Source organism: Canis lupus, chromosome 21 (assembly GCF_003254725.2).
Source record: "Canis lupus dingo isolate Sandy chromosome 21, ASM325472v2, whole genome shotgun sequence".
Lineage (NCBI taxonomy): Eukaryota > Metazoa > Chordata > Mammalia > Carnivora > Canidae > Canis > Canis lupus.
In genome coordinates, this window is record NC_064263.1 from 26,619,183 (window position 1) to 26,633,262 (window position 14,080).

General features: G+C 46.4%; 1 protein-coding gene across 4 annotated transcripts in view; it reads left to right on the forward strand.

Moving 5' to 3' along the window:
• The first annotated feature begins 410 nt into the window (after window positions 1–410).
• Window positions 411–14,080, forward strand: part of STIM1 (stromal interaction molecule 1) — a 198,696-nt gene continuing 185,026 nt past the window's right edge. For 3 of the 4 annotated variants that reach the window (XM_035704012.2, XM_025459201.3, XM_025459205.3), the window contains exon 1: window positions 457–879. In XM_035704012.2, the coding sequence (XP_035559905.1) occupies window positions 741–879 (139 nt within the window). In that variant the 5' untranslated portion in view covers window positions 457–740. Of the gene's footprint in view, window positions 880–14,080 lie in introns of all 4 variants that reach the window. The other variant, XM_025459202.3, reaches the window with a different exon arrangement.

Below are 14,080 nucleotides of genomic sequence, written 5' to 3' on the forward strand. Positions count from 1 at the left end.
TTCGCCGGGGGCCGGGCGGCGCGGGGCGGGCCTGCAGGAGAGCACGCCCCCGCCCGCCCCGGGCCCGCCCCGCGCCGCCCCGCGCCGCCCCCGGCCCCCCGCCGCCCGCCTGCCGCGGAGCCGCTGTCCCGGGCCTGGCCAGTGCGCGTCCGCCTGCTGAACCTGGGCACCGCCGAGCGCCTGGGCACGGGGCCGGGCGGGGGCGCTGACCTCGGCCTAGGAGGCCTGGGATCCCGGAGCCGCCCGCGCCCGCGCCCGCGGGGACCTGCGAGTCGCACGCGCTCCCCGAGCCTGTGCTGCCGGCGGCTCCTCGGCGGGGCGAGGCCAGGTGCCCCCCTCTTCCCCTCTCTGCCCTCCCTCCCCCGCCCCGGTACCCGGGAGATCCCGCCCGCCCGCTCCTCCCGCAGAGGTGTAGCCCGCTGCGGAGCTGACAGCGGCCCGCGGCCGCCGTGTCCAAACTCTCCGGAAGCGGCTGGAGCAGACTCGGCGCTCAGGCCGCCGCAGCTCCCGCGGACCCGCTGTTGGACCCGAGGCTCCCGCCCTCCTCCCGCGCCCAAACTTGGAGCGCTTGACCTTTGGCTGTCGGAGGAGGCAGGCCGGCGGGTGGCTGGACAGCTGCGGCGCCTCGAGGGCATCTTGCCTGGGGTTCCAGGACTGTCGGCTACACTTCTGGGCTCCCGGGTTTGCCCTGGGATCCCGAGGTGTCCACATCAGGCGCATGTTGACTGAGACCTGGAGTCATGGATGTGTGCGCCCGTGTTGCCCTGTGGCTCCTCTGGGGGCTCCTCCTGCATCACGGCCAGAGCTTCAGCCATAGCCACAGCGAGAAGGCGACAGGAGCTGGCTCAGGGGCTACTTCTGAGGAGTCCACTGCAGCGGGTAAGGCCTTGCCACGGGCTGGGCTGGGCTGGGCTGGGCTGGGCTGGGAGAGTTGACCTCGGAACCTAGGTGCCTGGGTGGGCACTACGTGTGCGGTCGATGGAGGACCCGCACATGGCGCTGCCTGCCCTCCGGAGTCCAAGGAGTTCTTTCTGTTCAGGAGTCATGGCTGATGTCTCTGGCCCTCTCCAACAACTTTCCTCCTCTCTCCCCAGGATGTCTTTTGCTAGCAGTGAGAAGGGGTTGGCTTTTGGGGGCACCTTGGCCTTTCAGATCAGCGAGTGGGGACCCCTTCTCAGGACTACCTGTCTGGAAGAATGGCCTAGGCAGATGATAAGTCTATTGCTCTTTGGCGGGTTTCAGCACTTGGCGGCACAGGGGAGGTTGAGGCCACTTGGGTTGGGCAGGGAAAGTCAGGGCTGGGCCAACTCTTGTCCTATGGCTTGGTGTTGAGGTGTGCCTTTCTGTTCCAACAGGCGTGGGAAACTTAGTCCGTCCCTTCCCTTAGGTAATCTGCTGTCTTTTAGCTATCCCCTTTGAAATATCGAGGCAGTTCTTTAGATCGAATACTATCTATCACCAGGGAGTTAAATGGCTTTTTTCGAATCATGGGGATGGTGTAATTTCTGGGACCACTTGTTGATTTATTCCATTTCTTCTGACTGATGAGGGTAGGAATTCTATGATATTTTTTGATCTGTCCTGTTTTTCCTTATGCACTCCTGGAGCCTTGTGAGATATCAGGAGCTCTGGAGTTCTGTTGCAGAATGCAAAAGAAAAAAGTACTTTTAAAGTTCAGTTGTTTTACAGAAGGCTTAGAAGGAATTCAGTTTTCTTTCCCCATTTCTACCACCCTGTCACTGTGATCTATTCAAAGCATTGGGCTGTAGGTTAGGGAGAGTTTATAGCTGAGTTCTTTCTGAGGGGACTGCTCAGTGGATACCCATTGATACAAGGAGGAAAAGGGAACTTATATTCCCCTATATTATAAGTTAAAATATAACTTCCCAAGGCTGGGAAGTTTCATGGATGGATCCAGATGCTGGCTTTGATGGTTGACTGTTCTCGGAAAACCCCCCTCTTTTAACTTGATTGGCCCAGGTGTGATTCCAGGTACCCGAGGGCTGAGTTCTAAGTAGGGCTGCCCTTTGTACAAGTGTAGTACCTAGGCTGTTATTTTGAAGATAGGTTCTTCTTGGATAGTAATCTTGTTTCTCCATATGATATTTCCTTGGCCCTTGAAATGTAGCTCAAAGCTTGGGTTTCATTGGGCTGTGAAGGGAAAGACTAGTAGGCAGATGCAGATCTAACAGTGAAGTAGACTCCAGTAGCATCTCTGCTGCCTTAATGACATTCCTGTTTATAACTAATAAAAGGTCCTTTTTTCACCCCAAGATGTGTGTGTGTGTGTGTGTGTCCACATCTGCATGCGGGAACCTAAGGTAAGAGATATTCCAACATCCCTTAGAACCACCGCATGACTTGAGCTTGTGGGGACAGCCTTCCCCACAACATATCTCATAGGGCTGGCCATGGTGATTATATCACTTAGTCCTCTTGTTTGGTTTTTTATTCCTCTTGGTTCAGAAATTAATTTCTGTTGTCATAATAATACTGAACACCAGAGAGGGAAGTCTCAGAGAGAGACCATAGGTGATGGGCATGATTATAGTTTGCAGGAACCTGGAGGCCCCAGCACTGTTGTTCTAGGTTGTTTCCTTGGGCCTGTCTGGGACTTTGACTCAGAAAGGAACTCATTTGACAGAACATAAAGACTCCTAACTCTGGGAAATGAACTAGGGGTGGTGGAAGGGGAGGAGGGCAGGGGGTGGGGGTGAGTGGGTGACGGGCACTGAGGGGGGCACTTGACGGGATGAGCACTGGGTGTTATTCTGTATGTTGGTAAATTGAACACCAATAAAAAATTAATTTATTAAAAATAAAAAAATTTAAAAAAAGAGAGGGAGTCATTTTTTTGCAAAGAGGTGGCTCATGGACTGGGCTCTGCTAAAGGATTTGGGGAGAAGCTTTCTATGCAGCTGGGAACTCTGGTAGTCCTTCCAGTCCATGTGTATTCTTAGAACACAGGAGTTTTACTTGCCCTTTCTCTAATCAGATTTGGCATACTTGGTCAACTTATAGGTTTTTTACAGTTTATATCTTACAATTACACAGCTATTTTTCCTGCAAAAGGCTCATAGGATCAGCCCCCCTTTTAAAAAAAGATTTTCTTTATTTATTCATGAGGGACACAGAGAGAGACAGAGACCTAGGCAGACGAAAAGCAGGCTCCCCTCCCCGTGGGGAGCCTGATGTGGGACTCCACCCCAGAATTCTGGGATCATGCCCTGAGCTGCAGGCAGCCACTCAACTGCTGAGCCACCCAAGTGTCCCAGGATTCCCTTTTTTATAGGTGAAGAAACTGGCTCCTGTGTGCTGTCCTATCAGCAGGTCTTACTTAGATTTCTCCCATCTTTTCAGGCCCTGCCCTATTAAAGGAGTGCTAGGCAGGGCCAAGAGAATGTTACTTTCTTCCTGATGAGTTTTTTTAGGCAGGCCCTGATAACTGTAGCTGATGAGATCCAAGGAAAGAGCTGTCTTTTTCTCCCCTGGAGAGTCTTCTGCAGGGGCCAGAGAATTATTATTATTATTTTTTCCTCTCCTTAGATGTATATGTCCATCTTAAAGTCCTGTTCCTGCAGTGAAGGCAGGTGCTTTGCTAAGAGGCCTCCTCAGTGGACAGTGGAGAGGCCATTCCTGTCACCTTCTGGCTCTATGATGCCTGCACACTCAGCTCTGCTAAGTCACTTTCTCAGTAAAGATCAGTGTCTGAGAGTGCTACCCTGGGGACTGCAACCTGGCCTGGAACTGATGCTTTCGAACCTCCCATACGCTCTGGGCTCATTGCTTCCAGAAACTCAAAAGGTTTTCTGCTGAATGTTTGTGGGGGATCCCAGGTGAGTCAGGTTGTGATTGACAGTGTTGGAGATACTGAAGGCTAAGGGCTCTGATCAGGAACCATGGGGGTGACTCACTATACCCAGAACAGGGCCCTGGAGGACAGGCATCTAGGCAGTTTGTGCACTGCAGGCTGGCTTCTCAATCAGCCCCTGATGGGAGTGGGAGGCCAGAGCCCTGCCTGCCCACCCAGCTAGTTGCTGCTGCCTCCAAGGCTATAAATGGCCTGGCCATCTTGGTGGCTATGCTAATTTTAGCTGAGGGTAGCTCCCAGAACTGGACTGGGGCCAAAGGCAGGTGGGTGGGACTTGGCCAAGGCTAATATTGGGGCTGACAGAGGGTCACACTAGTCCTGGAGTAGTGAGGACATCATCTCCACCCACACCTCAGCTTTGACAATCATCTCTTAGCTAGGTTAATTTATTCAGCAAACCTCAAACAATGCCAGCTCATGTGCTGTTTATTCAACAAATATTTGAGTGTTTGCTCTGTGCCACACACAGTATGTTTGGTTGTGGGAATTTAAGGATGAACCAAACATACATGTTCTCTGCCCTCAAGGAGTTTACAGTCTAGTGGGGAGATCTGAAATAAATACATAAATAAATACATTATTGTGTGATGGTGCTGTGGAAGAAAGCATAAACAGAGTGCTGTTTGGAGAATGGGAGGAAGACAGAGATCCAGCTGAAGGAGCAACTCAGTGCCTCGTAAGACATTAATAACAGCAGCAGTAATAGCAACTAACATTTGTGAGTGCTTAGTGTGTGGCAGGCACTATTCCAAACATTTTATTTCATTTAAGTCTTACAGTCATCCGGTGTGCTAAGTATTAGCCCAGTTTTATATTTGGGGAAATGGAATCATTGAAGAGGTTAAGTAGCTTGCCCAAGGTTATATGGTGAGTAGGGAATAGAGTTAGAATTTGAACCCGGGCAGCCATACTCTTCTCCCTGCCTCCAGCTCAGCCCTTGGTTTATACACTCTCTTACAACTTTGTGATAAATGCTGATAGAGATATTGTATATACACACGAAAGGCTGTGGGAAGCCCAGAGGAGCAAGTGACTAACACTGCCTGGGAGAGCTGGGGGAGGCATTTCGGTTTCCCCCATAATTTTTTCTCAGATCTTGGGAGATAAAAAGTGGTTGCCTAATTCAGAAGTTAAGAGGTGGAAACATCAGTTTGTTCAACCCACTTATTTTTGTAAATGAGGAAACTGACATCCAGAGAAGCATCAAATAGAAGTTCCACAGTGGGTTATTGGTGGAACTAGATGAAGACAATCAAGTCAAGGACCCTGACTTATTTGGTTATTCCATCCACAAGTCCATAAAGAGTGCTTAGTACTTGCTTTGCACCATGGAAGAGACTCAGGGCTACTGAAAAAGTCTTAAGTCTGGGGGTAGGGGTGGGGATATATATTTAGAGAATATTAAATATAGCATAATGCACAGGCTTAATGAAGCATAGAACCAGGCAGTGTAGACAGTGTAGGCTAAGGATGGAGAGAGCTGTGTGTAGGTTGGGCTGAGCTGAGGTGGCTGAAGAGGGCTTCCTGGAAGGAGGAGCTGGGTAGCAGCAGAAGAGAACCAGGAAGGAGTGATGGTCTGACTTGGGGAGGGCTGGCAGAAACGGGGTGTTGTAGATGCCTCTGTCACCAACTCCAGTACGTGGAGTCTCACTGTTTGGTGGCTTAACAGTAACTGGGCAGAGTTGCTTCACACTTGGCTGGCTATCTCGCATGAGAGCCTGTAGACAGGAAGATTGCAGTCATGTGATCTAGGGGGGCAGGTTGAAGAACTACCATGATTTTGAAATAATGGTGAATGTAAATAATATTTTGAGATATCTGCAACAGTATAATGTGATGTGAAATTGTCATTTCTTTTGGTGACAAAGTCATAGATACTGCTACTAATACTGTGGTTGGTTGCCCATGAGTATAATTGAAGGAAATGTGAACTTTCAGTAAAAGAGTTTTGGAAATAAAGATGTAATTTCTTTCCCATCCAAATTCACAGGCCCCTCTGAATTCTCTCCGTGGGCCCCATAGGAATGTGGGGCCTTCATGTTAAGAATACCTGTTCTCTGGCGAGGAAGAGATGAGGTCTTGTTGAGGGAAATGGTTTCCTAGGGCTCCATAAGACTTGTGTTTGAGCACTAAGGGGCCCCTCGTTTCCTGCTGAGTAACTTTGAGATACGTTGCTTAATGACTTCATGGGCATGCTGTGGTACATTTCTCTTTGTGGGAAATGATTCTCCAGGAAACAGCAGCTCTGGCTGTCAGACTTCTAGGGAGAGAAGTCTGGGCTTCCAACAGAGCTTGCTTGCTCGCTTCTCTCTCTCTCTCTCTTTCTCTCTTTTTTACATCTGATAAAAAAATACAATATTTAAGATATCAAACAGAATTTAAAGAATAATATATTGAATTCCATGTGTCCAGGGCACAGTTTAAGACATAAAATAATAAATACAGGGGATCCCTGGATGGCTCAGCGGTTTAGTGCCTGCTTTCGGCCCAGGGCGTGATCCTGGAGACCCAGGATCGAGTCCCACATCGGGCTCCCTGCATGGAGCCTGCTTTTCCCTCTGCCTGTGACTCTGCTTTTCTAGCTCTCTGTCTTTCATGAAAAATAGGTAAAGTCTTTAAAAATAAATAAATAAATAAAAATAAAATAAAATAAAAATACAGAGCTTTCTTTATTACCCGTGGACACTTTGTATAAATTTCTAGTGTAACACACATAACAATACATTGTATATATGTTTGCTCTCTCCCAAGTGTAAGCTCTTTAGAAGAAGGGAAGAGGGGTTGTACTTTATCTCTGTTTTTATTGTGCCCAGCCTAAAACTTCTGTTAAAGTTGTTAGAAAAGGTGGAATCAGGGCCTATTTGAATGGATCATATTTTCTCTCTTCCTTTCAAACCATCTCATGTGTCTTGGTATGTGTTCTGGGCTTTTCCTCAACCTTTGGAGGTGTTGCTCACCTAGGGCACTTGATATCTTCATCTATGCTCAGAACTGTTTATTCTTTTCAATCTATTTTATTTTTTTATTAATTTTTTTATTTTTAAAAAGTCTTATATATTTATTCATGAGAGACAGAGAGAGAGAGGCAGAGACATAGGCAAAGGGAGAAGCAGGCTCCCTCCAGGGAGCCTGATGCAGGACTGAACCCTGGGGTCATGACCTGAGCAGGTGCTCAACCACTGAGCCACCAAGGTGCCCCAATCTATTTTATTTTATTCTCAACTTTGAAATTAGGTGAGACTGTTTTGACTATTATGGCCTTCTTAAAAAAGTGACAGATTTGTAGCTGAGAAATGTGTGTTCTTGGTCCCATAGCTAAAAAGTAACAGGATCAGAACTATCCCTCTGGGATTTATGTTCCAAGCCTTTGCTGTTTTTATTTTTATTTTTATTTTTAAAGATTTTATTTATTTATTCTTGAGAGAGAGAGAGAGAGGCAGAGACACAAGCAGGCCCCATGCATGGAGCCCGATGTGGGACTCAATCCCGGGTCTCCAGGATTACGCCCTGGGCTGAAAGCAGCGCCAAACCGCTGAGCCACCCGGGCTGCCCTGTTTTTTTTTTTTTTTTTTTTTAATAAAGATTTTGTTTATTTATTCATGAGAGAGAGAGAGAGAGAGAGAGAGAGGCAGAGACACAGGCAGAGGGAGAAGCAGGCTCCATGCAGGGAAGCCTGACATGGGACTCGGGTCTCCAGGATCATGGCCTGGGCTGAAGGCGGCGCTAAACTGCTGAGCCACCTGGGCTGTCTGCCTTTGCTGTTTTTATCAGAACATATTACTTGTTGATGTTTTCCTCATAGATCTGGCACTCAGAGCCTTTAGCCTCAATTGTCTGGCAATAGCTGTGTTAACAGGGTGTTTGAATAGTCATATATCACAAAGTGGGGCTCCAGAGTATGATAGAGTCTGTTATCTTAGGAACCATGCTGTGTTTTTGGAATTTTCTGTGTGTGTACTTGTCTAGGACAGCAAGCTCCTAGCACAAAGCTTGGCATGTAGTATACTTTGTATATAATAAAGTTTGTAGAACTAAACTGAAAGGGATTTATTTTCTGGTTCTGATTCTCCTGTAGTTCACTAAGCACTTGGTTAGAAGCTGAAGAATTTTCCTTGGAAAGTTAGGTAATGTTGAAGAAATAAGCTTCACTTATTTAGAAAGTTCACTGTTTTACAGTTTCTCATTCTTTGTCTCTGTTAAAAAAAAAAAAAAATCATCTAGATCTGTTTGGGTCCAGGAGCTTCACTTCACTTGGAAGAACTTCGTGTAGGATTTTAAAGAAATCCTTACCATTGCATTGCAGTCCTTACCAAGAGAATGCAGTTAAGAGTAGCTGGGAAATTGTGCAGTTCCACCAAGGACCCATGTGAAGCACGGAGGAGAGGGTTGGGAAATGAGTGGATGGGGCTGGATAGAAGTGTCCAAGTAGAGTGAGATGATTGGCTTGCCTTTGCAGAAGGGTCTGAGTTGGCCACAGCCATTAGAAGTAAATATCTGGATTTAGGGGGACTTCAGAATTCCAGCTCCTTCCTTGCTAGTTGTGAATCTAGTGGAGGGTAAGTCACCACATCTCTTTCAGCCTTAGTTTTTTTATTTGTAGAAAGGGAATCAATAACCTTAATGGATAGATTTGTAGTGAGGATCAAATGAGATGACATATAGTGAGAGGGCTTTATAAACTCTCAAGTACTGCACAATTAGGGATGGTTGGGTCCTCTCTCAATCTTACCTTTTGTAGGCCTGAAAAACCTGTCAGAATCCGAGTGTCTACTATGGTGACACCTCTCTGAAAGTACTTGCTTCTCTGAACCTGCTACAGTTCTGTTGTTCAACTTGAGATATATCTGTCAAACGTGTGTAGACTCTGGATATGGCTGAACTAGACTTTTATTCAGGGCTTATTGTAGGCTGTGGGGAAGCAATTGATAAAATCTTGGTGCTAGTATTTGACCTTATTTCCAGCCCATAGCCCCTTCCTTTTCTTTATAACCTTTATAACCACTTCCGTAGACCCACCTGCAGGCTTGAAATGGCTGACCAGATGGGCTTCTTCCCCACCTGTATGGTGCATAACAAATTATCCCCACACTTAGAGGCTTAAAATAGTAAAAATTTATTATCTCACAATTTCTGTGGGTTAGAAATCTGGGTGTTGCTTAGCTGGGTGCCTCTGGCTCAAGGTCTCTCATGAAGTTGCATCAAGCTATTGGGCTGGGGCTGAAGGCTTGTTTGGGGGGAAGAGTTAATTTATGTGGTTGTTAGCAGGCTTTGGTCCCTTGCCACATGGGCCTCTCCATTGGGCTGCCTCATGACATGGCAGTTGGCTTCCTCTAGGACAAGTGATCCAAGCTGGAGTATTCAAACTACAGTCTTTATTGTCTAATATCACAATTAATATGCCACAACTTTGGACATTTCTGTTAGAAACAAGTCATTAAGTCTAGCCTATACTCAAGATGAAGGGCTTACACCAGGGCATGAATACCAGCAAGGCAAGGATCACTGGGACCCATCTTAGAGGATGCCTGTGGTATCACTCTCTAGCCATGGCTTCTAGATACTGTGCCCTCTTGGGAACAATGGGGAACAATAGCTTCTAAGTACTGTGCCCTCTTAGCTTTTCTTTAACTTCCTTACTTGCCTCCTAGGGTTTTGTGGAGTCTTCTTTGTATTCCTTTGGGTCTTGTGTCCTCTTGGTTCATGCATGACTTCATTGCTTTGACACATACAATTGGCATGGCCCCTCCCTCTGTATTCCTCCTGTACCTTAAGGCCCAATCCTAAAGTAGTTTTTTATCCTAGGTTCTAGCCTTGTCTCACAACTCATCAGTTTGGTACAGTTCTGAAGCCCATCATACATCTACTGACCTTGGAGCCTTTACTGCCCCAACTTGGCCTCGGAGAGCTAGACTTATAACTGGCATCGAATTGAGACTTACACATTGACAGATGAAAAACTTACTCTGACCTTTTAGATCATTGGTGTTAGGTGCTAGGGCTTAACATCCTAGTATGTCAAAGCTGAAGGGCTTTTAAGGACCATCTCTCTCAAACTCCCCATTTTATATATGAGAGTAATGAAACTTGCCCAGCCTCTTAGCCAGGGCTAGAATCGAATTTTGTCTGATTCTCATTCACATTCTATTTCCACTCTGTGGTGGAGTCTCTCTACCCTAATGCAGCCAGTTTGGATTGTTAGGGAGTCTGAGACCTATACAGAGGAGAACTAGAAAGCAGTTCACAGTAGTGTAATATGTTCACAGAAATTGGGCTGGGCAGAATTGGGAGTATATAAAGTCAGTGTCAGGCACCACCTCTGAGGAGTTACCCACATAGCTGGAGAGCTTTCGTATAAGGCACAGGAAAGGGAGCCCATTAGTATCTGTGGCATATGGTGACTAATACCTATCTGCATTCTGGACCACTTCCTTGGCATTTCGGTTCAGAGCAAGGAGAAACCTGTCTCTCAGGATGTACAGAGCAAGACTCCCTGAAGGAGGAGCGTCAAAGCACTGTACTGCATATCTCCTTGTTGTTTGGCTCAGCCTCTTGTATTATGTATGGACCCGGGGTCTCCACAGGCCAGGTAAATGTATTTAAAGCTTTGTGGGGTTACTCGTGGCCACTCGGAAAGTGCCAAGGGGAAGCTCTTCGGGCACTGAGAATTTGACAAAGCCTTGTATATGTTGGTATAACTTGCTGGTGCAAGGGGACTTGTACAGGGATGGCTGTGGCCCTGTCGTGTTTGTTGGAGAACAGATTTATTTCACAAGCAGCCATCTAGTGAGAAACCTGAAATGAGCCAGCAGCACTGTACTTTTGTTTTCTGCTGGGGAGCTTGGGATCAAGATGGTGCAGGCTCAAATCCCTCGATGGGGAGTACTTTCCTTCCCCGCCCAGGCTTCTGGTTCCAGACTGCTTTGCCTACTTCATCTTCTGCTGTTCCCCTCTCTGTATCTTGGCCCAGCTGCACTTTTTTTTTCTTTATCCTGGTCTGCAGAACACACCTCACACTGCTTCTCTTTTGCCTTTACTTATGTCATTGTACTCTCCTCCCAGAATGCCCTCCCTTCACCTCCTTTCTCCCTACCTAACCTCAGTCCTCTCTGGAGTGTTCCCTGACATTATCACTAGCCAATGAGTTCCCTCTCATCTCTGATCAGACTCTGGTAATGCTTGCTATCTGTGGTACTCTGCACTTCACACCCTGCTCGTGCCTCTTAGAACAAGAGCTAGCCTGGTGGAGGATGCAGAGCACTGGGCACTAGCTTAAGTCCTTACTGACTCTAGGATCCAAAGTACAGTTTTCTTGCTCAAAAGATGGGGTTAAAAGAGAGAGTTGATTTATTTGAAAGTGTTGTATAGACTTTAAGTTCATTAAAAAAATTTTTTTTCTTTTGTTTCGTTTTGCCTATTTTCCTCTCTTTTGAAGACAAGGGCTACGTTTGTCTTGTCAACTGTAGTACCTATCCTTAGTACTGATCACAGTGCTGGCCAGAGAGTATGTGCTCAATAGATATTCATTGAATAAATGAATGAATAGCAATGCGTTGACCCTTGGATTGAGGATGCTTGAAGGCAGAGTGCCGAGTAAATTGACATCAGAGCCTAGGGAAAGCTTAGACAAGAGTGCTCTGAGATTAGGGGTAGCATTCATGTGGTAGGTTTTCTGAGGAGTTCTGTGAGCATTGCTTTTCTGCTGACTGGTACTTTATCCCTATTTGTTGAGGACCTACTGAAGCTGTGCCCCACGGCAGTTATTTACACTAGGGGATGTTTTGGCCCTGGACTGTGGCTAGCAGGTTTCATTTGCCACAGTGATGGCTGGCTACCTGAGCAGGTGGCTGCAGTAGGTGGCTGCAGTAGGAGGGCAGCAGTGCTGAGAGGGCCAATGTGAGACCTGTGGACAGGGCTTCCTTGGGTCTTCCTGTCCCCGTCTTTGGTTCCACGGTCCACATGGGTTTACCTCAGGTCAAACTTGAGGCAGCCAAATGAACAGAATAAACTTTTAACTGCTTTTCTTAGCCTGGCTTGTGGGATGGAGGAGGGAGTCTTCTTTCCTGCTGGGCTTGTTGTGCAGCAGGGAGGTAGGATAGGCTTGTGAAGATCCCTGGCTTTTAAAATGTTATCTCTGATTCTGGAACTTCCTGGGCCTCAGGGAACTCCAGCCTGAGCAGACATCAGGGAACTCCAGCCTGAGCAGACATCACAGTGGCTTTCCTCCAGGGTGGTGGGGAAAGGGCCTCTAGGGAGACTTGGTGGAGGAGGCAAAGGTTTAAGGGAGTCAGCTGTGCTGTCAGCATGGCCCAGTGAGGACAGATCTGTCCCTTTCTTCTGTTGGTCACATCTATGGAGCTCCTGGGTGCCTTGTGTGGAGTTCTGGCCTAGGGAATGACCAGAAATCTCACTGGCAGGCAGGCAGGCTTCCAGATCTCATATGCTTCTAATTCTCTCCAGGGTGATTCAGTAGCTCTGCTCCTGTTCGGCCTCTCTGGGTTATCTCAGGCCTCTCAGGAAGCTCTCAGAACTCTCATCACTACAGTGTATGTTAAAACAAATGTGTCCATGTTTGCCAAGTTCCCAGAGCCAACATCTAAAATGTAGTGGCCAGGGGAGATGGGTGCCCATCGGGTATAATATATACACAGGTTAGAAAGCAGTATGTGTGTGTATGTGTGTGTCTGCTTGTGTGTGTGTGTGTGCGTGCACGCATGTGTGTTGCTAGGTAGCCAAATTCATGAAGGTCTTGTTTCAAGTAACTTTTGCTGAAAAGGGCAAAGTTCACTGGAACTCACCCTTCATATTGCTGAAGAGATAAATATGTAATTAAGACAACTCAAATAACTTCAATGATAAGAATGATGGTGGTAAAAAAAAAAGGAATGATGGTGGTAGCTACCATTCATTGAGCGCCTCTTATGTTGTAGGCACTGGGCTAGGTGCTTTACATCTGTACAACAACGCTTAATGGTGAATATTTTTCTCATTTTGAGGATGGAGAAACTGTAACTCTGAGAATTTAAGTGATTTTCCCAAGGTTATTAAGCCAGGATTTGAATTTAGGTTTGTCTGGCCCAAAGGCCAGGGATGTTTCTATTTTAGTTTAATAACTTGTGGGGAGAGAAAGAAACAGCTATATGAATTTAGGTAGAGATATGCGTTTGAATTAAAAAGTGTACAGCTTATCAGACTGTTAGTGGCATTAGTTTGTTCTGTCACTTAAATGGCTTGGGAGAAACAATATTAGGAATTTGGGGTGGGGGAGGGAATGAGAGGGGGTATTTCACTTATAAATCCTGAATGGGAATATTACACTGGTGACATATATAGCTACAGAGTGGTGTGTATTCAGTTTGTACCTTCCAAAACTAGCATTATGATTGAGCTCTTTTGTTTTGTTTTTTTAAGGATTTTATTTATTTATTTATTCATGAGAGAGAGAGAGAAAGAGGCAGAGACACAGCTGGAGGGAGAAACAGGGTCCATGCAGGGAGCCCGACTTGGGACTCGATCCCAGGTCTCCAGGATCACGCCTTAGGATGAAGGCGGCACTAAACCGCTGAGCCACTGGGCTGCCCCTATCGAGCTCTTTTGGATATAAGCTTTGGGTTAGAGGCTGTATCTTTGTAGTGTTCTTTACTTCTTCAGTCAGCTTTTAATGTGTATGTTATATGTTATATGATAGTTCCTGCCCAGTAGAAGTACTGTGTATAATAGGGTAATTAAAATGTGCATAGGCTTTTTTCTTTATTATAATAGAGCTCCTATTTGTTTAGTACCCACTCTCTGCTAGGACCAGGCTATTTACTTTCACATACATAATCTTGTTTAATCCTCACAATGAGTCTCCTGTTTTATAGTTTATTGTGAAAGATAATCTAGGTTTAGTGCTCTATGAGTGATGCTGATGGTCCTTTTGGAAAATGAGATCAGGGAAGCTCTGTGGAAGGGGTGGCAGCTTAGTGGCTCTTCAGGTACTTCAGGCAGAAATATAAGGTAGGTTGAGGCAAGCATTCCAGCCAGAGGAAATGGTATGAGTGAAGGCATGGGGTGGAAAAAAGTAGCCTCTGGGGACATTAGTTAGTCCAGATTGCTGGAGAGTAGCATCTATGAAGGAGAGTATTATAAAATAAGGTAGAAAAGATTGGGAAAAGATCAGGGAAGACCTCAATGCCAGGCTAATGAATTTAGACTTTACTTTGTTGGCAA